At 44.2% G+C, this 24,330-nt stretch overlaps 1 protein-coding gene across 1 annotated transcript in view; it reads right to left on the reverse strand.

Annotated features, from left to right (window-relative positions):
- The window catches only part of LOC124719628 (voltage-gated potassium channel subunit beta-2), a 1,342,624-nt gene that overhangs the window by 57,146 nt on the left and 1,261,148 nt on the right, over positions 1–24,330 (reverse strand). Inside the window, exons 7-9 of the mRNA XM_047244844.1 lie at positions 19,236–19,443; positions 11,326–11,453; positions 15–221 (exon numbers count right to left, since the gene is read on the reverse strand). Coding sequence (XP_047100800.1) covers positions 15–221; positions 11,326–11,453; positions 19,236–19,443 — 543 coding nt within the window. The remainder of the gene's footprint in view (positions 1–14; positions 222–11,325; positions 11,454–19,235; positions 19,444–24,330) is intronic.

Here is a 24,330-nt window from a genome sequence, read left to right on the forward strand (position 1 = left end):
GCGCCGGCACTCACCTATCTTGTTGTAGAGCTCGGGCATGTAGAGCTCGGTCTTGTCGCGGCAGAACATGTGGTACTCGGCCTGCTCGCAGATGGGCGTGACGCAGTTGAACTGCCGGCAGTTGGTGTAGGCCTCCATGACCTCGACGGGCGTCCAGCGCGCCGTGCCCCAGTACATGGCCCAGCCCTGGCTGATCACGTGGTTCATGGCGCGCACCACCTCTGCAACACGCAAGCAGACGCTGACTCAGCTGCTCGGCACCATCTGGAGATTACCTGAGCCGCTGAAACATTGCACTTGCGAGTTCGCGTCATGTCAAGTTAGGTTGGCTACACTGCACTAGCGATGTCGCAACAAAAGCCCCATCACACACAGCAGGTGATACAGATTTCAGTTCCACCTCGTAAACGTAAGCTACTGAGCATAAAAATTCGTTTTTGAGTTGCTACCGCAGTAAAAAAACAACAACAGCATAATACTGTAGCTATAAGTATAACAAAGCACGCGCTTTAGATAACAGAGCAAAGAAATACAGGTAACAAGCTTTTGATCGTGACCAATATTTTGAAAACAGTATGGTCATGGGTGACTGGAATTCGACAGTAGGAAAAGGGAGAGAAGGAAACATAGTAGGTGAATATGGATTGAAGCTAAGAAATGAAAGAGGAAGCCGCCTGGTAGAGTTTTGCACGGAGCATAACTTAATCATAGCTAACACTTGGTTCAAGAACACATGGAAGAATCCTGGAGATACTAGCAGGTATCAGATAGATAGTATAATGGTAAGACAGATAGATTATATAATGGTAGGGCAGAGATTTAGGAACCAGGTTTTAAATTGTAAGACATTTCCAGGGGCAGATAGGGACTCTGACCACAATCTACTGGTTATGAACTGCAGATTAAAACTGAAGAAACTGCAGAAAGGTGGGAATTTAAGGAGATGGGAGCTGGATAAACTGAGTAAACCAGAGGTTCTACAGAGTTTCAGGGAGAGCATAAGGGAACAATTGACAGAAATGGGGGAAAGAAGTACAGTAGAAGAAGAATGGGTAGCTCTGAGGGATGAAGTAGTGAAGGCAGCAGAGGATCAAGTGGGTAAAAAGACGAGGGCTCGTAGAAATCCTTGGGTAACAGAAGAAATATTTAATTTAATTGATGAAAGGAGAAAATATAAAAATGCAGTAAATGATGCAGGCAAAAAGGAATACAAACGTCTCAAAAATGAGACCGACAGGAAGTGCAAAATGGCTAAGCAGTGACGGCTAGAGGACAAATGTAAGGATGTAGAGGCTTATCTCACTAGGGGTAACATAGATACTGCCTACAGGAAAATTAAAGAGACCTTTGGAGAGAAGAGAACCACTTGCATGAATATCAAGAGCTCAGATGGCAAACCAGTTCTAAGCAAAGAAGGGAAGGCAGAAAGGTGGAAGGAGTATATAGAGGGTTTATACAAGGGCGATGTACTTGAGGACAATATTATGGAAATGGAAGAGGATGTAGATGAAGATGAAATGGGAGATACGATACTGCGTGAAGAGTTTGACAGAGCACTGAAAGACCTGAGTCGAGACAATGCCCCGGGAGTAGACAACATTCCCTTAGAGCTACTGACAGCCTTGGGAGAGCCAGTCCTGACAAAACTCTACCATCTGGTGAGCAAGATGTATGAGACAGGCGAAATACCCTCAGACTTCAAGAAGAATATAATAATACCAATCCCAAAGAAAGCAGGTGTTGACAGATGTGAAAATTAAAGGAACTATCAGTTAAATAAGTCACGGCTGCAAAATACTAACGCGAATTCTTTACAGACGAATGGAAAAACTGGTAGACGCCGACCTCGGGGAAGATCAGTTTGGAGACAGTAGAAATATTGGAACACGTGAGGCAATACTGACCTTACAACTTATCTTAGAAGAAAGATTAAGGAAAGGCAAACCTACGTTTCTAGCATTTGTAGACTTAGAGAAAGCTTTTGACAATGTTGACTGGAATACACTCTTTCAAATTCTAAAGGTGGCAGGGGTAAAATACAGGGAGCGAAAGGCTATTTACAATTTGTACAGAAAACAGATGGCAGTTATAAGAGTCGAGGGCACGAAAGGGAAGCAGTGGTTGGGAAGGGAGTGAGACAGGGTTGTAGCCTCTCCCCGATGTTATTCAATCTGTATACTGAGCAAGCAGTAAAGGAAACAAAAGAAAAATTCGGAGTAGGTATTAAAATCTATGGAGAAGAAATAAAAGTTTTGAGGTTCCCTGATGAAATTGTAATTCTGTCAGAGGCAGCAAAGGACCTGGAAGAGCAGTTGAACGGAGTGGACAGTGTCTTTAAAGGAGGATATGAGATTAACATCAACAAAAGCAAAACGGGGGTAATGGAATGTAGTCGCATTAAATCAAACTGAGAGTTAGATTAGCAAATGAGACACTTAAAGTAGTAAAGGAGTTTTGATATTTGGGGAGCAAAATAACTGATGATGGTCGAAGTAGAGAAGACATTAAATGTAGACTGGCAATGGCAAGGAAAGCGGTTCTGAAGAAGAGAAATTTGTTAACATCGAGTATAGACTTAAGTGTCAGGAAGTCGTTTCTGAAAGTATTTGTATGGAGTGTAGCCATGTATGGAAGTGAAACGTGGACGATAAATAGTTTGGACAAGAAGAGAAAAGAAGCTATCGAAATGTGGTGCTACAGAAGAATGCTGAAGATTAGATGGGTAGATCACATAACTAACGATGAAGTAGGGAATAGAATTGGGGAGAAGAGGAGTTTGTGGCACAACGTGACAAAAAGAAGGGACCGGTTAGTAGGACATGTTCTGAGGCATCAAGGGATCACCAATTTAGCATTGGAGTGTTGGAGTGCAGCGTGGAGGATAAAAATCGTGAGGGGGAAACCAAAAGATGAATACACTAAGCAGATTCAGAAGGATGTAGGTTGCAGTAGGTACTGGGAGACGAAGAAGCTTGCACAGGGTAGGGTAGCATGGAGAGCTGCATCAAACCAGTCTCAGGACTGAAGACCACAACAACAACAACAACATGGTACACAGTTTACAAAATAAATAATAACCGATGTAGCACTTCCCGCTCTAGGTTTTATTATGACAGTGATGGAATGAACAACCGATGACCGTAGCTTTTGACTCACCATTTGCGGCGACAATGGCTCAATTCCATCCAGACCCCCATCGTCACTGTTGTCGGAAACAGCGTCGAAACCATGTGCATCATCATCATCACCAAGGCAAATCATTTGCTGTTGATGGTCACTAACGACACCTGCCGTTGTCTGTGCTGCTCGAATAAGTTTTTCAACGTGCTAGACCTTTGTCCTCCACGGCGCCGCATCCACAGTCGCAAGAGCTTTCCATCTCTGTTACTATTGTGCCTTATGTATGTCTTCACATCATTCCGTACCAACTGGATGTTTTGAAGTGGCAGTGATATTGTGGCAGCCTTTTTACAGTACGATGCTGCTCCACGGCGATTTCGTCTACTACATAAGTAGCCATCGTAGGTTTATTTTCTTTAACAAGCGAATATAACAAAAGCTTCGTCATGCTCATATCCGCAGAAATATTTCGTGCCTGTAACGACTGCACCATTACTTCTTTGCGGTGGTCTGTCGTTGGGACTTGGTTCAGTACCACTAAATGGTGTGGAGCATCGTCCATTACAATTGTTGTAGGGACAGAAAGCTGTTTTAGAAGGTTCCTCAGCCACTCAACAAATCGTTTGTGCTCCATGTCTTCATCGTAATCACCTGTCATTTTCGACAGAAAAACCGCAAGTGCATCGGAAACAAAACCAATGGAAGAACCTGCATGGACACTACATAGTCTTGCTTCTCTTCCTGCCACCTGATGATCACTACTGTTTGGAGTGTCAAATGGTTCAAACAGCTCTGAGCACTATGGGACTTAAACATCTGAGGTCCTCAGTCCCCTAGAACTTAGAGCTAGGCCTACTTAAACCTAACTAACATAAGGACATCCCACGCCCGAGGCAGGATTCGAACCTGCGACCGTAGCGGTCGCGCGGTTACAGACTGTAGCGCCTAGAACCACTCGGCCAACCCGGCCGGCTTGGAGTGTCATCCGTCCAGCATTTACTGATAGTTTCTCCGGCATTAACCCACGTTTCGTCTAGTCATATTAAGGAATGAATGCCCTTGCTCTCAATTTTGTACAACAATAAGATTCGAGCCGTTACAATGTGCGCCTTTTCTAACAGGCCTTCCCGTCCGCCTACCGCTTTATACCGAAAAACCCATATTTTTCGGCACGATCTTCAGTGAAGTTTTCCCACCCTTGAAAAGTTCTCTTCCTGTTAGCGACACTAGGATACTCTTTCCTGCTGTGGTGAGCACCAACACGCCTGCGAACTGCACCAGTCTGCAAAGAATCGCAGTCTGTGACGAGTGTGGCTGCTTTGTTTTTTTCTTTCTAAGAGCCCCTAAAAATATACACTGCTGGCAATTAAAATTGCTGCACCAAGAAGAAATGCAGATGATAAACCGGTGCACATAGAACAAATATATTATACTAGAACTGACATGTGATTACATTTTCGCGCAATTTCGGTGCATAGATCCTGAGAAATCAGTACCCAGAACAACCACCTCTGGTCGTAATAGCGGCCTTGATACGCCTGGGCATTGAGTCAAACAGAGCTTGGATGGCGTGTACAGGTACAGCTGCCCATGCAGCTTCAACACGATACCACAGTTCATCGAGAGTAGTGGCTGGCGTATTGTGACGAGCCAGTTGCTCGGCCACCATTGACGAGACGTTGTCAATTGGTGAGAGATCTGGACAATGTGCTGGCCAGGGCAGCAGTCGAACATTTTCTCTATCCAGAAAGGCCGGTACAGGACCTGCAACACGCGGTCGTGCATTATCCTGTTGAAACGTAGGGTTTCGCAGGGATCGATTAAAGGGTAGAGCCACGGGTCGTAACACATTTGAAATGTAACGTCCACTGTTCAAAGTGCCGTCAATGCGAACAAGAGGTGACCGAGACGTGTAACCAATGGCACCCAATACCATCACGCCTCGTGATACGCCAGTACGGCGATGACGAATACACGCTTCCAATGTGCGTTCACAGGTATGTTGCCAAACACGGATGCGACCATCACGATGCTGCAAACAGAAACTGGATTCATCCGAAAAAGTGACGTTTTGCCATTCGTGCACCCAGGTTCGTCGTCGAGTACACCATCGCAGGCGCTCCTGTCTGTGATGCAGCGTCAAGGGTAACCGCAGCCTCGGTCTCCGAGCTGATAGTGTGCTGCAAACGTTATGATTGAAATTCTTTTCTTTTTCTATTATTTTTCTGCTATAGATTTCCCTCTATTTGTCTCTTATTTGTATTTCGTAAGTTACTACTTGTGGAGGGGCTTGGGACATTTCATGAATTTATATTTCGAGTGCATGGGAGGTAATTTGGGAGCTATTTTCGTTTATTAACACCGAGAGGAGGATATAAGATGAACATCAACAAAAGCAAAACGAGGATAATGGAATGTAGTCTAATTAAATCAGGTGATGCTGAGGGAATTAGATTAGCAAATGAGACACTTAAAGTAGTAAAGGAGTTTTGCTATTTGGGGAGCAAAATAACTGATGATGGTCAAAGTAGAGAAGATATAAAATGTAGACTGGCAATGGCAAGGAAAGCGTTTCTGAAGAAGAGAAATTTGTTAACATCGAGTATTGATTTAAGTGTCAGGAAGTCGTTTCTGAAAGTATTTGTATGGAGTGTAGCGACGTATGGAAGTGAAACATGGACGATAAATAGTTTGGACAAGAAATGAATAGAAGCTTTCGAAATGTGGTGTTACAGAAGAATGCTGAAGATTAGATGGGCAGATCACATAACTAATGAGGAGGTATTGAATAGAATTGGGGAGAAGAGGAGCTTGTGGCACAACTTGACTAGAAGAAGGGATCGGTTGGTAGGACATGTTCTGAGGCATCAAGGGATCAGCAATTTAGTACTGGAGGGCAGCGTGGGGGGTAAAAATAGTAGAGGAAGAGATGAATACACTGGATAAATTCAGAAGTATGTTGGATGCAGTAGGTACTGGGAGATGAAGAAGCTTGCACAGGATAGAGTAGCATGGAGAGCTGCATCAAACCAGTCTCTGGACTGAAGACCACAACAACAACAACAACAACATCGATCGGAGGATGGAATTCACGTATCGTACAGCCGTTACGCCGCCTTCCGTGACCACCAGCGGCGTACGTCGGCCCCACATAATGCCATCCAAAACAGCAGGGAACCTCCACCTTGCTGCACTCGTTGGACAGTGTGTCTAAGGTGTTCAGCGGTTGCTGTGTCTTATGGTTTGTGTGTGTGTGTGTGTGTGTGTGTGTGTGTGTCTATATTCACAGAGTGTTTCAGAACCGATTGTCAATAATTCACACATGGAAGGTACAGGCCTAAAGTAGCTAAAAAGCTCCAAACACGTCTCCTACCATTGTCTCGTTGAAGGCATATGTAACACTCGTCGGTGAAGAGAAAGTGATGCCAACCCTGAGCGGTCCATTCGTCATGTTGTTGAGCCCATCTGTACCGCGCTGCATGGTGTCGTGGTTGCTAACAAGAACCTCTCCACAGGCGTCGAGAGTGAAGTTGCGCATCATGCAGCGTATTGCGCAAAGTTTGAGTCGTAACACGACGTCCTGTGGCTGCACGAAAAGGATCATTCAACATGGTGGCGTTTCTGTCTGGGTTCCTCCGAGCCACAATCCGTAGGTAGCGGTCATCCACAGCAGTAGGAGCCCTTGGGCGGCCTGACATCGACAGTTTCTCTCTCTGTATCTCCTCCATGTCCGAACAACATCGCTTTGGTTCACTCCGAGACGCCTGGACACTTCCCTTGTTGAGAGCCCTTCCTGGCCCAAAGTAACAATGCGTACGAACCGCGGTATAGACCGTCTAGGCACGGTTGAACTACAGACAACACGAGCCGTGTACCTCCTTCCTGGTGGAATGACTGGAACTGATCGGCTGTCGGACCCCCTCCATCTAATAGGCGCTGCTCATGCATGGTTGTTTACATCTCTGGGCGGGTTTAGTGACATCTCTGAATAGTTAATGGGTCTTTGATACAATATCCACAGGCAACGTTGCCTTCACGAGTTCTGGGAACTGGGGTGATGCAAAACTTTTTTTGTTGTGTACATATGACAACAACATGAGAGAGAGAGATTAGAACGAATAGACAGGAATAAAGACAGTTTTCCATCTCTCTTCATGTGAATGGATAGGGAAGAAAATAGGAAATATTGGGCCGAAGTGCCTTCCGCCACGTGCGGTTGCAGTCGCTTATGGAGTGTATGTGTGTGCGTGTGTGTCTACATACACAGAGATCAAAAAGGTTCAAATGGCTCTGAGCACTATGGGACTCAACTGCTGTGGTTATCAGTCCCCTAGAACTTGGAATTACTTAAACCTAACTAACCTAAGGACATCACACACATCCATGCCCGAGGCAGGATTCGAACCTGCGACCGTAGCAGTCGCACGGTTCCGGATTGCGCGCCTAGAACAGCGAGACCACCGCGACCGGCATACACAGTGTTGCAGAAGTGATGGTCAATAGTTCACACATGGAAAGTACAGGCCAAAAGTAGCTAAAAAGTTCCAATAAACATGGGTCCACAAAACTGTTGTCGAGATACAACACGTTCTCTGTTGCCTTTCATTAGTGCCTCGCAACACATGACATCTCTAAACGTTAGAGTAGGTGTTCGAAATGTTGTCCGAGCCTCTGAGTGCAACACTGATAAAATATGTGACACATTAACTAGTGAACTATACACAAATTGCAACAGTTGGTAATAGAAGAAAAACAAATTGAAAATTAACTTTACTGACATGTTACAAGAGTCTCGCTGAACAAAATAGTATTGACCTTAATAGATTCTAAATTACAAACAGATAAGATATACTGGTGAGATGAAGGAGGTATGTGAAACAGCTGTGAATATACAAAAGCAAAATTTTTAAACAGAGCAAGAGAAATTATGGCAACTGAAATAAAAGAATAGGGGGCATGCGAATTAAGTGGGGTTAGAAGTGGCCAGTGCCGGAACTGTGTCTGGCTATACAGCACAAAGATCACGCAGACTTATACACGAAGACCGTTTGAAGAGTCCGTGCAAAAATAAAAACTACTTACGTGTTTGGGGTAAACCATTTTTATTTTTCGACATAGTCTCCTCTTAGACTTATAAACTTCGTCCGACGCTGTTCTAATTTGTTAATCCCTTACGAATAATAGGAATTGTCCAAGTCTGCAAAATACCTATTAGTTGCTACAATCATCTCCTCGTTTCAATCAAATCTTTGTCCCGCCAGCCAATTCTTCAAATTGGGGAACAAATAGTACTCTGAGGGAGCCAGGTCTGGAGAACAGGGGGGATGTGAAACGAGTTGGAATCCTATTAATTTTACGACGACAACTGCTGAAGTCTGTGCTGGTGCACTGTCGTGATGGAAAAGGATTTTTTTGCGGTCCAATCGCCGGCGTTTCTCTTGCAGCTCGGTTTTCAAACGGTCAAATAACGATGACTAATATGCATCTGTAACAGTTTTACCCTTTTCCAGATAGTCGATGAGGATTATCCCTTGCGAATCCAAAAAGACAGTCGCCATAACCTTTCCTTTGGATTTTTTGGTGCAGATTCTCCCTTGGTAACCCATTGTTTAGATTGTTGTTTGGTCTCAGGAGTATAGTAATGTATCCATTTTCATCCACAGTGACGAAACGACGCTTAAAGTACTGCGTATTCTTCCTGAACAGCTGCAAACCATCCTTGCAACACTTCACACGATTCCGTTTTTGGTGAAGCGTGAGCAATCGGGGAACCCATCTTGCGGATAGCTTTCTCATGTCCAAATGTTTATGCAAAATATTATATACCAGTTCATTCGAGATGCCCACAGCACTAGCAATCTCATGCACCTTCACTCTTCTGTCATCCACCACCATATCACGGATTTTATCAATGATTTCTGGAGTCGTGACCTCCACAGAGCGTCCAGAACGTTCAGCATCACTTGTGCCCATATGGCCACTCCGAAAATTTTGAAACCACTTATTAACTGTTCTTATCGAAGGTGCAGAGTCACCGTAATGTTTATCAAGCTTCTATTTGTCTCCTGAGGCGTTTTGCCTTTCATAAAGTAATGTTTAATCACACACGAAATTCTTATCCCTCCATTTTTTGACAATCACTCGACTTCCTTGATTGACACGAATGCCAGACAAAATAAATAGACCAATATGGCTGAAACTTGGTATGTGGTCTTTCCATAGATGCTACTAATTAAACATGACGTCCATATGCGCCCGTGGTGTCAAATGGCTCTGAGCACTACGGGACTTAACTTCTGAGGTCATCAGTCCCCCAGAACTCAGAACTACTTAAACCTAACTAACCTAAGGACATCACACACATCCATGCCCGAGGCAGGATTCGAACCTGCGACCGTAGTGGTCTCGCGGTCCCAGACTGAACCGCCTAGAACCGCTCGGCCACAACGGCCGGCGCCCGTGGTGTCATTTCTCGGATTTTGCACGGACTTTTCTAACTCCCCTCGTATATTTATTAATCTCCATTATCTGAAGATAGCCCGTATTCATTCCTTTATGGATAGAACGTAATACTTCATATTGCACTTCGTGACTATGGCCTTCTTTAAGCATGTGGTCTGTAAAAGTAATCGCCTCTTTTCTAAGTTTCCAACTACCGTGGTGTCCGTTCAAGCGGGTCCATGTTTCCCTGCCATCCTGACCTATTGTAGATGTGTGATTGTAAATGTTTCACTTGACTGCACTAAGAGACGATGACGTGATGTGTCGCAAGGTGGAGAGAAAAATTTCATGAACTATTGGATGATATAAGGGCGTGAAACATGTGCCGAGTCTTTCATTTGCCAACTAGTGCCTCGCTCGCTAACGGCGTTTGCTCCGTAACGTGTGTTAAGCGGAACAACTTTGACGTCACGACTTACGGTGCACTTTGACGGTTTTCGCAAGGTATTAAATTCAACAAAAGCAAAACGAGGATAATGGAATGTAGTCGAGTTAACTCGTGTGATGCTGGGGGAATTAGATTAGGGAAAGAGACACTTAAAGTAGTAAAGGAGTTTTGCTATTTGCGGAGCAAAATAACTGATGATGGTCGAAGTAGAGAGGATATAAAATGTAGACTGGCAATGGCAAGGAAAGCGTTTCTGAAGGAGAGAAATTTGTTAACATCGAGTATAGATTTAAGTGTCAGGAAGTCGTTTCTGAAAGTATTTGTATGGAGTGTAGCCGTGTATGGAAGTGAAACGTGGACGATAAATAGTTCGGACAAGAATAGAATAGAAGCTTTCGAAATGTGGTGCTACAGAAGAATGTTGAAGATTAGGTGGGTAGATCACATAACTCATGTGGTGGTATTCAATAGGATTGGGGAGAAGAGGAGTTTGTGGCACAACATGACTAGAAGAAGGGATCGGTTAGTAGGACATGTTCTGAGGCATCAAGGGATCACCAATTTAGTACTGGAGGGGAGCGTGGAGGGTAAAAATCGTAGAGGGAGACCAAGAGATGAGTACATTAAGCAGATTCAGAAGGATGTAGGCTGCAGTAGGTACTGGGAGATGAAGCAGCTTGCACAGGATACAGTAGCATGGAGAGCTGCATTAAACCAGTCTAAGGACTGAAGACCACAACAACAACGACAACAACAACAACAACAACAACAACATGAGACAGATAGGACTACTGTCGGAAACATAACTTATGAGGAGAAAAAAAAATCAGCGCAACGGCGTTGCTGCAGTGGATACACCGGTTCCCGTGTGATCACCGAAGTTAAGCGCTGTCGGGCGTGGTCAGCACTTGGATGGGTGACCATCCGGGCCGCCATGCCCTGTTAACATTTTTCGGGGTGCACTCAGCCTCGTGATGCCAATTGCGGAGCTACTCGACCGAACAGTAGCGGCTCCGGTCACAGAGAACCATCATAACGACCGGGAGAGCGGTGTGCTGACCACACGCCCCTCCTAACCGCATCCTCAGCTGAGGATGGCACGGCGGTCGGATGGTCCCAGTGGGCCACTTGTGGCCTGAAGACGGAGTGCTTTGCTTATTAAAAAATCGATAGAACTCGAGAAGCCTTCCGGTTCGAGATTCGCAGCTTTCCGCAGTATGGGAACCACCAGCGATGCCTGGATGAATGAGTAACTAGCCAGTATTTGGCCTGGCGGTTCACTACTGTAGCAGCCGCAGCGTGGGTGGGCTACGCACCTTCCATGGGGCACATGGGGTCGGCCTTGTGCACGATGACGACGTCTATGTAGGTGAGCTGCAGGCGCTGCAGAGACGCCTTCACGGACTCGATCACGTGCTTCCGGGACAGGCCCCGCTCGTCCGACCTGCAAACCAAACCAAACAGACCAGCTTTCCTTTAGCGGGGCTCACATGGCAATGACTATGTTCTAAGAAATAAAATTAAAAAAGGAAAAAATGACGCACCACAAAGGAACTATCTGAATGGCATGAAAATCGATAGATGTGGTGTACATGTACAGACAAAAAATGAATACAGTTGCAGAAAAATTGGATGATTTATGCAAGAGAAAGAGCTTCACAAATTGAGCAGGGCAGTAGCGTGTTATTCCTCCTGTGGCCGTTATGCAAGCAGCTACTGGGCTGGGCATTGATTGGTGGAGTTGTTGGATGTCGTCCTGAGGGATGTTGTGCCAAATTCTGTCCAATTGGAGCTTTAGATCGTCATAATCCCGAGGCTTGGAGAGTCCTGCCCATAAAGCAACAAACGTTCTCCATTTGGGAGAGATCCGGTAACCTTGTTGGCCAAGGCGAGGTTTGCAAGCAGTTAAGAATCTTGCTGTGTGCGAGTGGGCATTATCTTGCTGAAATGTAAGCCCAGGATGGCTTGCCATGAAGGGCAACAAAATGGGGTGTAGAATATCGTTGACGTACTACTGTGCTTTAAGGGTGCGGCGGATGACAACCAAAGGAAAATTGGATGATTTATGCAAGAGAAAGTGCTTCACAAATTGAGCAGGGCAGTAGCGTGTTATTCCTCCTGTGGCCGTTATGCAAGCAGCTACTGGCCTTGGCATTGATTGGTGGAGTTGTTGGATGTCGTCCTGAGGGATGTTGTGCCAAATTCTGTCCAATTGGAGCTTTAGATTGACAAAACCCCGAGGCTTGGAGAGTCCTGCCCATAAAGCAACAAACGTTCTCCATTTGGGAGAGATCCGGCAACCTTATTGGCCGAGGTGAGGTTTGGCAAGCAGTAAAAAGTCTTGCTGTGTGCGGGCGGGCATTATCTTGCTGAAATGTACGCTCAGGATGGTTTGCCATGACGTACCACTGTGCTGTGAGGGTGCGGCGGATGACAACCAAGGAGTACTGGCTTTTTTTTTTGCAGTCACCAGTCTTCCGACCGTAGCACTTGTAACCCTACATCCTCAATTATTCCCAGGATGTATTCCAATCCCTGTCTTCCTCTGCAGTTTTTGTCCTCTATAGCTCCTTCTAGTACCATGGAAGTCATTCCCTGATATCTTAACACATCTCCCATCATCCTTCCCTTCTCAATGTTTTCCACATATTCCATTCCTTTCTGATTCTGTGCAGAACCTCCTCATTTCTTATCTTATCAGTCCACCGAATTTTCAACATTCTTCTTCAAATACTTTGATTCTTATCTGTTCCGGTGTTAGGAGTGTGTCACAACTCTCCATTACATAAAACAGCATAATCAACTTAACGCTATTCTTTGCATCGTGTAAGCACTCAGATATCGATAGTAACAATCTGAGGGCGAAACATGCGAGCGCGATTCTAAGCATTGTTGTGAGACGAGAGGGGAAGTAGTACTGTCGGTCGAAAGCTCGGAAACAGACGTGTCACGATTCCCTCACGTCGGTGATGGCAGATCCTACCACACTCAAGGTGTGATTTCATTTATATAGCCGGGAGAGATTTAGATGGCTTAACTACGCTTGAAGATGGAAGTTGTTGTTGTCTTCAGTCCTGAGACTGGTTTGATGCAACTCTCCATGCTGCTCTAACCTGTGCAAGCCTCTTCATCTCCCAGTAACCACTGCAACCTACATCCTTCTGAATCTGCTTAGTGTATTCATCTCTTGGCCTTCCTCTACGATTTTTACCCTCCACGCTGCCCTCCAATACTAAATTGGTGATCCCTTGATGCCTCAAAACATGTCCTACCAACCGATCCCTTCTTCTAGTCAAGTTGCGCTCCCCAATCCTATTGAATACCTCCTCATTAGTTATATGATCTACCCATCTAATCTTCAGCATTCTTCTGTAGCACCACATTTCGAAAGCTTCTATTCTCTTCTTGTCCAAACTATTTATCGTCCATGTTTCACTTCCATACATGGCTACGCTCCATACAAATACTTTCAGAAACGACTTCCTGACACTTAAATCTACACTCGATGTTAACAAATTTCTCTTCTTCAGAAACGATTTCCTTGCCATTGCCAGTCTACATTTTATATCCTCTCTACTTCGACCGTCATCAGTTATTTTGCTCCCCAAATAGCAAAACTCCTTTACTACTTTAAATGTCTCATTTCCTAATCTGATTCCCTCAGCATCACCCGACTTAATTTGACAACATTCATCCTCGTTTTGCTTTTGTTGATGTTCATCTTATATGCTCCTTTCAAGACACTGTCCATTCCGTTCAACTGCTCTTCCAATTCCTTTGCTGTCTCTGACAGAATTACAATGTCATCGGCGAACCTCAAAGTTTTTATTCCTTCTCCATGAATTTTAATACCTACTCCCAATTCTTCTTTTGTTTCCTTTACTGCTTGGTCAGTATACAGATTGAATAACATCGAGGATAGGCTACAGCCTTGTCTCACTCCCTTCCCAACCACTGCTTCCCTTTCATGCCGCTCGACTCTTATAACTGCCATCTGTTTTCTGTACAAATTGTAAATAGCCTTTCGCTCCCTGTATTTTACCCCTGCCACCTTTAGAATTTGAAAGAGGGTATTCCAGTCAACATTGTCAAAAGCCTTCTCTAAGTACTAATGCTAGAAACATAATTTTGCCTTCTTTTAATCCATCTTCTAAGATAAGTCGTAGGGTCAGCATTGCCACAAGTGTTCCAATATTTCTACGGAATTCGATCTGATCTTCCCCGAGGTCGGCTTCTACCAGTTTTTCCCTTCGTCTGTAAAGAATTCGTTTTGATATTTTGCAACTGTGATTTACTAAACTGATAGTTCGGTAATTTTCAGATCTGTCAACACCTGCTTTCTTTGGGATTGGAATTACTATATTCTTCTTGAAGTCTGTCTTCTTGAAGTCTTGAGTCTCAGATATCTAAGGCCGAAACATGGGAGGCAGAGGGCATGTAACAGTTCCTTGGGGAACGTCGGATATTACAACGTCTCAAGCAACGCCTTGCTGCATCGGTAACCTGCCCATCATCCATATACCTCTTTTCGTAAACTGCGCCGGCCGCAGTGGCCGAGCGGTTCTAGGCGCTTCAGTCTGGAACCGCGCGACTGCTACGGTCGCAGGTTCGAATCCTGCCTCGGGCATGGATGTGTGTGATGTCTTTAGGTTAGTCAGGTTTAAGTAGTTCTAAGCTCTAGGGGACTGATAACCACAAATGTTAAGTCCCATAGTGATCAGAGCCATCTGAACCATTTTTAATTCATAAATATGCTGTGGTTTATTAAATGTTAATGTAACTTTGAAATTGAAATTATTAGTTAATCTGGAACTCAGCTATTATTGATACGTATATCATTGTTATTGTCACCATCTATTATTGGTTATGATGATTCTGAAGTTTTAAATAGACTTAATTTATGAAATCCATTCTGACAAGTTATTTAGTAGCTAACAGGACCCAAGTAAACTCCTATTAAATTCATTCTTAGTAACAATAAGCTTTAGCCGCTGTTGCTGTATGCTGCTGCGAATTGCTGTAAACCACATGGAAAACATGTGTGTGAAATCTTCTGGTACCTAACTGCTAAGGTCATCAGTCCCTAAGCTTACACACTACTTAACCTAAATTATCCTAAGGACAAACACACACACCCATGCCCGAGGGAGGACTCGAACCTTTGCCGGGACCAGCCGCACAGTCCATGACTGCAGCGTAAACCACATGGACAAGAGGTGAGTGTAAAACTTAGGGCAAAACAGACACACTGACACACCACAACACGTCACGTACTCTAAGCCAGTAAATTCCGTTGCACAAGACAGATACTGTATCACTTGTAAATTCTTATTCAAATACGCAGTCAAATAGCTTATCCAAATGTTAGTTTTAAGTTTCTTATGTAACGATATGTCGAGGGTTTAAATGACAGTGAAACTGACTCTCACACAACATGCGAACAGTGTTATGCAGGTTAGATTCCGTTTACTGATAGCTCAGGTTGTTTATCCAGTCCATTTTCACAGACGAACATAGGCGTATTTGTTGTAGGAACGCCACATATTGGTTGCATATACGTTACACCGGCTTTCTCACCGTCCATGTTTCACTATCATACAATACTATCCTTCAAAGCTAAACCTTTAGAAATTTCTTCCTCAAATTAAGGTCTATGTTTGACACTAGTAGACTTCCCTTCCTCAAGAAAGCCCTTTCTGCCAATGCTGGTCTGCTTCTAATGTCCTCCTTGCTCCGTCTACCGTTGGCTATTTTGCTCACTAGGTAGCAGAATTTCTTAACTTCATCTATTTCGTGACCATCAATGCGACGTTACGTTTGTCGCTGTTCTCATTTCTACTGCTCCTCATTACTTTCGCCTTTCTTCGATTTACTCCCAGTCCATAATCTGAACTCATTAGACTGTTGATTCCATTCAGTAGATCCTCTACTTTTTCCTTACTTTCACTCAGGATAGCAATGTCATCAGCGAATTGTATCACCAATGTCCTTTCACATTGAATTTTAATGCAATTCCTAAACCTTTCTTTTATTTTCATCATTTCTTCTTCAATGTACAGATTGAACAGTAGGGGCGAAAGACTACATCACTGTCTTACACCGTTTTAAATCCGAGCACTTCCTTCTTGGTCGTTCACTCTTATTATTTCCGCTAGGTTCTTGTACGTATTGTATACTATCCGTCTTTCGCTATAGCTTACCCCCATTTTTCTCAGGAGTTCGAACACCTTGCACCATTTTACATTGTCGAACGCTTTTTCGAGGTCGACAAATCCTATGGACGTGTCCTGATTTTTCTTTTAGTGGTTCCATTATCAACCGCAATGTGAGGCTTTTTGAGGATGATGCTGTAGTATATCGAGGTGTTGTAACAATCGAAAATTGTACTGTAATGCAGGAGGATCTGCAAAGAATTGGTGCATGGTGCAGGGAATGGCAATTGAATCACAGTGTAGACAAGTGTAATGTGCTGCGAATACACAGAAAGGAGGATCCTTTATCATTTAGCTACAATATAGCAGGTCAGCAACTGGAAGCAGTTAATTCCATAAATTATCTGGCAGTAGACATTAGGAGTGATTTAAAATGGAATGATCATATAAAATTAATCGTCGGTAAAGCAGATCCCAGACTGAGATTCATTGGAAGAATTCTAAGGGTATACAATCAGAAAACAAAGGAAGTAGGTTACAGTACGCTTGTTCGCCCACTGCTTGAATACTGCTCAGCAGTGTGGGATCCGTACCAGATAGGGTTGATAGAAGAGATAGAGAAGATCCAACGGAAGGCAGCGAGCTTCGTTACAGAATCATTTAGTATCCGCGAAAGCGTTACGGAGACGACACATAAACTGCAGTGGAAGACTCTGCAGGAGAGACGCTCAGTAGCTCGGTACGGGCTTTCGTTGAAGTTTCGAGAACATACCTTCACCGAAGAGTCAAGCAGTATATTGCTCCCTCCTGCGTATATCTCGCAAAGAGACCACGAGGGTAAAATCAGAGATATTACAGCCCACACAGAGGCATATCGACAATCTTTCTTTCCACGAACAATACGAGACTGGAATAGGAGGGAGAACCGATAGAGGTACTCAAGGCACCCTCCGCCACACACCGTCAAGTGGCATGCGGAGTATGGATGTAGATGTAGATGTAGAAAGTTTCCTGATATGAAATAAAATCCTCCGATCGATAGTGCAACCGTATCGGCAGCATATTGGTGAGGCATTCGTCTTCGTGGACGACAATTCGCGCCCCCATCGTGCACATCTCGCAAATGACTTCCTTCAGGATAACGACATCGCTCGATTAGAGTGGCCAGCATCTTATCCAGACATGAACCCTATGAAACATGCCTGGGATAGGTTGAAAAAGGCTGTTTATAGAGACGTGACCCACCAACCACTTTGAGGGATCTGTGCAGAATCGCCATTAAGGAGTGGGACAATATGGACCAACAGTGCCTTGATGAACTTGTGAATGGTATCCCACGACGAATACAGGCGTGCACCAATGCAAGAGGACGTGCTACTGGGTATTAGAGGTACCAGTATGTACAGGAATCTGGACCACCACGTCTGAAGTTCTCGCTGTATGATGGTGCGACATGCAATGTGTGGTTTTCATGAGCAATAAAAATGATGTTTATATTGATCTCTATTCGAATTTTATGGACAGTATTCGGAGCTTTCGCAGTGCAAAACATTTTCTACATCTACATCTACACCCATACTCCACAAGCCACCTGACGGTGTGTGGCTGAGGGTACCTTGAGTACCTCTATCGGTTCTCCCTTCTATTCCAGTCTCGTATTGTTTGTGGAAAGAAGGATTGTCGGTATGCCTCTGTGTGGGCTCTAATCTCTCTGATTTTATGCTCACGGTCTCTTCGCGAGATATACGTAGGAGGGAGCAATATACTGCTCGACTCCTCGGTGAAGGTATGTTCTCGAAACTTTGACAAAAGCCCGTACCGAGCTACTGAGCGTCTCTCCTGCAGAGTCTTCCACTGCAGTTTATGTGTCGTCTCCGTAACACTTTCGCGATTACTAAATGATCCTGTAACGAAGCGCGCTGCTCTCCGTTGGATCTTCTCTACCTCTTCTGTCAGCCCTACCTGGTACGGATCCCACACCGGTGAGCAGAATTCAAGCAGCGGGCGAACAAGTGTACTGTAACCTACTTCCTTTGTTTTCGGACTGCGTTTCCTTAGGATTCTTCCAATGAATCTGAGTCTGGCATCTGCTTTACCGACGATTAATTTTATATGGTCACTCCATTTTAAATCACTACCAGTGCCTACTCCCAGATAATTTATGGAATTAACTGCTTCCAGTTGCTGACCTGCTATATCGTAGCTAAATGGTAAAGGATCTCCCTTTCTGTCCGCAGCTCGTGGTCGTGCGGTAGCGTTCTCGCTTCCCACGCCCGGGTTCCCCTGTTCGATTCCCGGCGGGGTCAGGGATTTTCTCTGCCTCGTGATGACTGGGTGTTGTGTGATGTCTTTAGGTTAGTTAGGTTTAAGTAGTTCTAAGTTCTAGGGGACTGATGACCACAGATGTTAAGTCCCATAGTGCTCAGAGCCATTTGAACCATTTTTTTTTCTTCCTGTCTGTGTATTCGCAGCACGTTACACTTGTCTACACTGAGATTCAATTGGCATTCTTTACACCATGTGTCAATTTGTTGCAGATACTCCTGCATTTCAGTACAATTTTCCATTGTGCAACCTCTCGATACACCACAGCATCATCCGCAAAAAGCCTCAGTGAACTTCCGATGTCATCCACAAGGGCATTTATGTATATTGTGAATGACAACGGTCCTACGACACTCCCCTGCGGCGCACCTGAAATCACACTTACTTCGGAAGACTTCTCTCCACTGAGAATGACATGCTGCGTTCTGTTATCTAGGAACTCTTCAATCCAATCACACAATTGGTCTGATAGTCCATACGCTCTTACTTTGTTCATTAAACGACTGTGGGGAACTGTATCGAACGCCTTGCGGAAGTCAAGAAACACGGCATCTACCTGGGAGCCCGTGTCCATGGCCGTCTGAGTCTCGTGGACGAATGTATATATCTTGATGTATGTATCTTTGATTTAAAAAAAAAATATGGAGAGGAATTGGAACGAATAAGTTATGCTCTTGTTGTGTAATTGAATGGATGCAAAGAGGATTTGTCAGTGGATGCCGGCGTGGAGTGCCTGTAGCGGTACGCACTTGGTGTTCCAGTAGATCTTGGTGGTGACGATGTAGGAGGAGCGCTTCCAGCCGTGCCGCTGGAGGATGCGTCCCAGCTCCAGCTCGGCGCGCGGCCCGCTGTACGCCTCGGACAGGTCGAACACGTTGATGCCCGAGTCGTAGGCGAGCAGCACGATCTGCTCGGCCGCCTCCTCCGTCACGCCGGAGCTGAATGTCACCCAGGTGCCTGTCCACAGAGAGAGAGAAAGAAAGGTGTGAGCATTTGTAGCAAAAGCCGTGATCACACGTATCAGGCCAAAAATGTTCCACTTTGCGCTGTCACAGCTGTGTCGGTAGTCAACATGTCCAAAAATGTAAGTCTGGCTCGTCCGTGCGTGCAGCTATAACTGTGCAACCTGCCCGCACAGTCCCATGGGTCTTCTGTAGTTCAAATGGCTCTGAGCTCTATGGGACTTAACATCTATGGTCATCAGTCCCCTAGAACTTAGAACTACTTAAACCTAACTAACCTAAGGACAGCACACAACACCCAGCCATGACGAGGCAGAGAAAATCCCTCACCCTGCCGGGAATCGAACCCGTGAACCCGGGCGCTGGAAGCGAGAGCGCTACCGCACGACCACGAGCTGCGGGCTCTTCTGTAGTGTGGCAGTCCTCTATCCACCATCTCTGAAGAAGGTTACCGTCAGAACTGCACACATTCGGTTCGAAGATGAGGGTGTGAAAAGAGGGCGTCGCACCAAAGGACTTCTTGACGGAACTCGGTGAACCATCTGGGAATGGCGAGCCGAAATGGCTGAGATTGGCCAGAATGTTCCTTCCAGAGTGTTCGAAAATGTCGGCCTTCCAAACCGCTTGGGACTAATCGACAGCCTTCGAGGCTTTTGAGATTCTTCCAGAAGGTTTGAAGATGTCACAGAGTGTTCTACAATTTCCCAGAATTTTCGAGAATGTTGCGCTACCCTATTGTGATAGAGAATTATACCAGTTCAATAGAACATTATATATATACAGGGTGAGTCACCTAACGTTACCGCTGGATGTATTTCGTAAACCACATCAAATACTGACGAATCGATTCCACAGACCGAACGTGAGGGGAGGGGCTAATGTAATTGGTTAAAACAAAGCATAAAAAAATGCACGGAAGTATGTTTTTTAACACAAACCTACGTTTTTTTTTAAAATGGAACCCCGTTAGTTTTGTTAGCACATCTGAACATATAAACAAATACGTAATCAGTGCCGTTTGTTGCATTGTAAAATGTTAATTACATCCGGAGATATTGTAACCTAAAGTTGACGCTTGAGTACCACTCCTCCGCTGTTCGATCGTGTGTATCGGAGAGCACCGAATTACGTAGGGATCCAAAGGAAACGGTGATGGACCTTTCGTACAGAAGAGACTGGAACAGCACATTACGTCCACATGCTAACACCTTTTTATTGGTCTTTTTGACTGACGCACATTGTAACGTTGCTACAAGAATTTGCTATGCTGAAATCGGGTGCTAATAGTAGAATAAAAGCGGGTTAAAAGCTGTGAGCTGTCTGGCGAAGTTAATCTTGTATTACTAAGCAACTGTTTCACCAGGTAACTAGTCTAGGTTTACCACATTACCAATCAGACTAACATTGATTATAATCTTTTACAGTCATACAACTACCGGTAATATATCTATATATAAAAAGGAGAATTTAAATAAAAAGAAAGAAATCAGTTTATATTTGGAAATTTATTCTAAGATTGTTCATTGAAATTTCAGCATATTAAATTCTACTCGTAACAAGCTGGTGCCTTATTTAGGATTGTGGAAATCTTACGGAACACATCAAATATGGAGCCAAGATTGGGAGTCTGCATACAACACTGCATTCATAAAACAACACCCAAAGAACGTTGAAACATAAGCAAGAAGAAATTAACCACAACCAACAGATTAAGTTTTCACCCAAAGAAATTACGTTCGTAACACAATCCTGTCCGTCATGTAATTACCACACACTGGTATACTAAATTCATACTAACTCTTTGTGAAATCTTCCCAAAAAGAATAGCTGAAGGCTACTTTCATGATTACACCACATGCTCCACGTGGTCAACTTGGTTTACAGAAAGCGTATAACTCCACAGTAATTTTGATAATTAAAATAAATTCGATCGAAAAGCAATTGACAAAAGAAAAACCTTGAACTGGTTACTAACGTCTTACTATTAACCTGATGGGTCAAACAGTTATATAAGCACGTGGTACTGGTCTCGGAAAGTACACTCCACGTGGGTTGAACATAAAGAAAAGTTGCTATATTGTAAAATATTGTCAAGACGAGACGTTATAATCACACAAGCATTCACATTTAAGATTGATGAACTTAGTTAGAGTTGCTGATCAACACGTGGTTCCACTTTACTCACAAAGTAATGACAAAGAACTACCCCAAAATAATCTGAACTTCACACGAGAATTCCACTCCGCTGCAATTTAAGATAGCATTAGATATTTTAGAGCTAAATCTGAAATCAAGGTATTGAGTTTTCAGTTAGGCTGAACTTAAGAAATCCATTGTCCTACGGACTTAGCAGACACGCGCTTAGCCGGAGATCTTACCACTTCAGACGCTCGCCACGGTCCCACAGCAACTGCCTACTACCGACTGTGCTTCCTGAGGGTGGCTCACAAAGACAAAACGGAAGGGGCCAGAGGGGCAGCTTCCTATACCAACATGACAACGGACGGACAGAACCATACTAAGGATAGAAACCTCTCTGCTTTAAGAAAGCGTAGCTACCTGTTCCGACGTTGGTCCTACTGTTCTCTAGCAGACAGCCTTGTCTGCTACCCTCAAGCATGCAACTACAAACACATTTGATCATTCATCCTCTCACACAGAAGGGAAGGGGGATGACAGTATCTTATCATATACAGTATATAACAGAAAGCGGATGTAGGTTCCGTATGAGACTGTGTGACATGAATTACATATAAACTGTGTTTTAAAGTGTAGTAGTGTGACAGATCGTTCTTGTTTACGTGTAAAGGTAACACGTTCCACTACTCAGTCTCCTCCCAGATAGTCAGAAACGCCACAGTAAATTTAGAAGAGGAATTTATTCCATAAATGACAACAGATTTAAGAAATCAAACATGAAAGGAATCCAACAGAGACCTTTCAACATGTACATTACCATGAGGGGTGAGGTGCACGTTCGACGGGCGTTTCGTAGGACGTGGAGGACGCATAAATTGGCCAGCCCGTTCTCCTGATCTTACACCTCTGGACTTCTTTCTGTGTGGTACGTTAAAGGAGAATGTGTACCGTGATGTGCAAGGAGAATGTGTACCATGATGTGCCTACAACCCCAGAGGATATGAAACAACGTATTGTGGCAGCCTGCGGCGACATTACACCAGATGTACTGCGGCGTGTACGACATTCATTACGCCAGAGATTGCAGTTGTGTGCAGCAAATGATGGCCACCACATTGAACATCTATTGGCCTGAGATGTCGGGACACACTCTATTCCACTCCGTAATTGAAAACGGAAACCACGTGTGTACGTGTACATCACCCCTCATGGTAATGTACATGTGCGTCAGTCAAAAAGACCAATAAAAAGGTGTTAGCATGTGGACGTAATGTGCTGTTCCAGTCTCTTCTGTACCTAAGGTCCATCACCGTTCCCTTTGGATCCCTACGTAATTCGGTGCTCTCCGATACACACGATCGAACAGCGGGGGAGTGGTACTCAAGCGTCAACTTTAGGTTACAATATCTCCGTATGCAATTAACATTTTACAATGCAACAAACGGCACTGATTACGTATTTGTTTATATGTTCAGATGTGCTAACAAAACTAACGGGGTTCCATTTAAAAAAAGATAAGTTTGTGTTAAAAAACGTACTTCCGTGCATTTTTTTATGGTTTCTACTATCCAATTACACTAGCCCCTCTCCTCACGTTCGGTCTGTGGAATCGATTCGTCAGTATTTGATGTGGTTTACGAAATATATCCAGCGGTAACGTTAGGTGACTCACCCTGTATATATAGGGTGTCCCAGATATCTTGTCCACGCAAAATATCTCTGGAACAATAACAGCTTTTGGTAAACGACTTTCACCGGTATCAATGTAGGGCTGGGGCCCATGAATGTACATATTTGGAAACATTCTAAAACGAAAGTATATATGTTTTTTAACACAAACTTACGTGTTTTTTTTAAATGGAACTCCTATATTTTTTCTTCAGCAATCCACAGCATGACAAAGCACATACAGAATGGCGTTGATTGCATCGCAATATTCCCATTACATCCCGAGATATTGAGACGCGAAGTTGACGCTTGAAACACCCGACATGCGCTGCTAGCACACGTCCTGAGGCTCAGGCGTGAACCCCATGCTGCCCGTAATCGCGATGTGATTATGTGTAATCACACCTCCATACTTATCAAGAGGTCCGAAACAACGGTAAAACTTTTAGTCCACTTGCTCGTTTCACTAAAACCATCAACATGAATTTTACTATTACGAGTGAATGATTAACGGTCACTTGCGCTAGATATACAGTAAAGTAAAGTTTTAACGTTGAACGGAATTACCTTGTTAGTAACGGATTAACGATAAGCGAAGTTAACTTTGTGACTAACGTTGCGGTACACAGGTATGCTACAGAACCGCGTCACCCCTAGCCTATGGGATAAATACCTGCTGGAATGTACGACGTTAATGCAGGATGGCAACAGACCGTATTATTCGTTTCGGACCTCTTGATAAGTATGGAAGTGTGATTACGCATTTCAATCACATCCCGATTACGGGCAGCATGGGGTTCACGCCTGAGCCTCAGGACGTGCGCTAGCAGCGCATGTCGGGTGTTTCAAGCGTCAACTTCGCGTCTCAATATCTCGCGATGTAATTGGAATATAGCGATGCAATCAACGCCATTGTGTATGTGCTTTGTCATGCTGTGGATTGCTGAAGAAAAAATATAGGAGGTCCATTAAAAAAAACATAAGTTTGTGTTAAAAAACACATATGCTTTCGTTTTAGAATGTTTCCAAATGTGTACATTCATGGGCCCCAGCCCTACACTGATACCGGTGAAAG

This window comes from Schistocerca piceifrons, chromosome 11, assembly GCF_021461385.2.
Source record: "Schistocerca piceifrons isolate TAMUIC-IGC-003096 chromosome 11, iqSchPice1.1, whole genome shotgun sequence".
Taxonomy (NCBI): Eukaryota; Metazoa; Arthropoda; class Insecta; order Orthoptera; family Acrididae; genus Schistocerca; species Schistocerca piceifrons.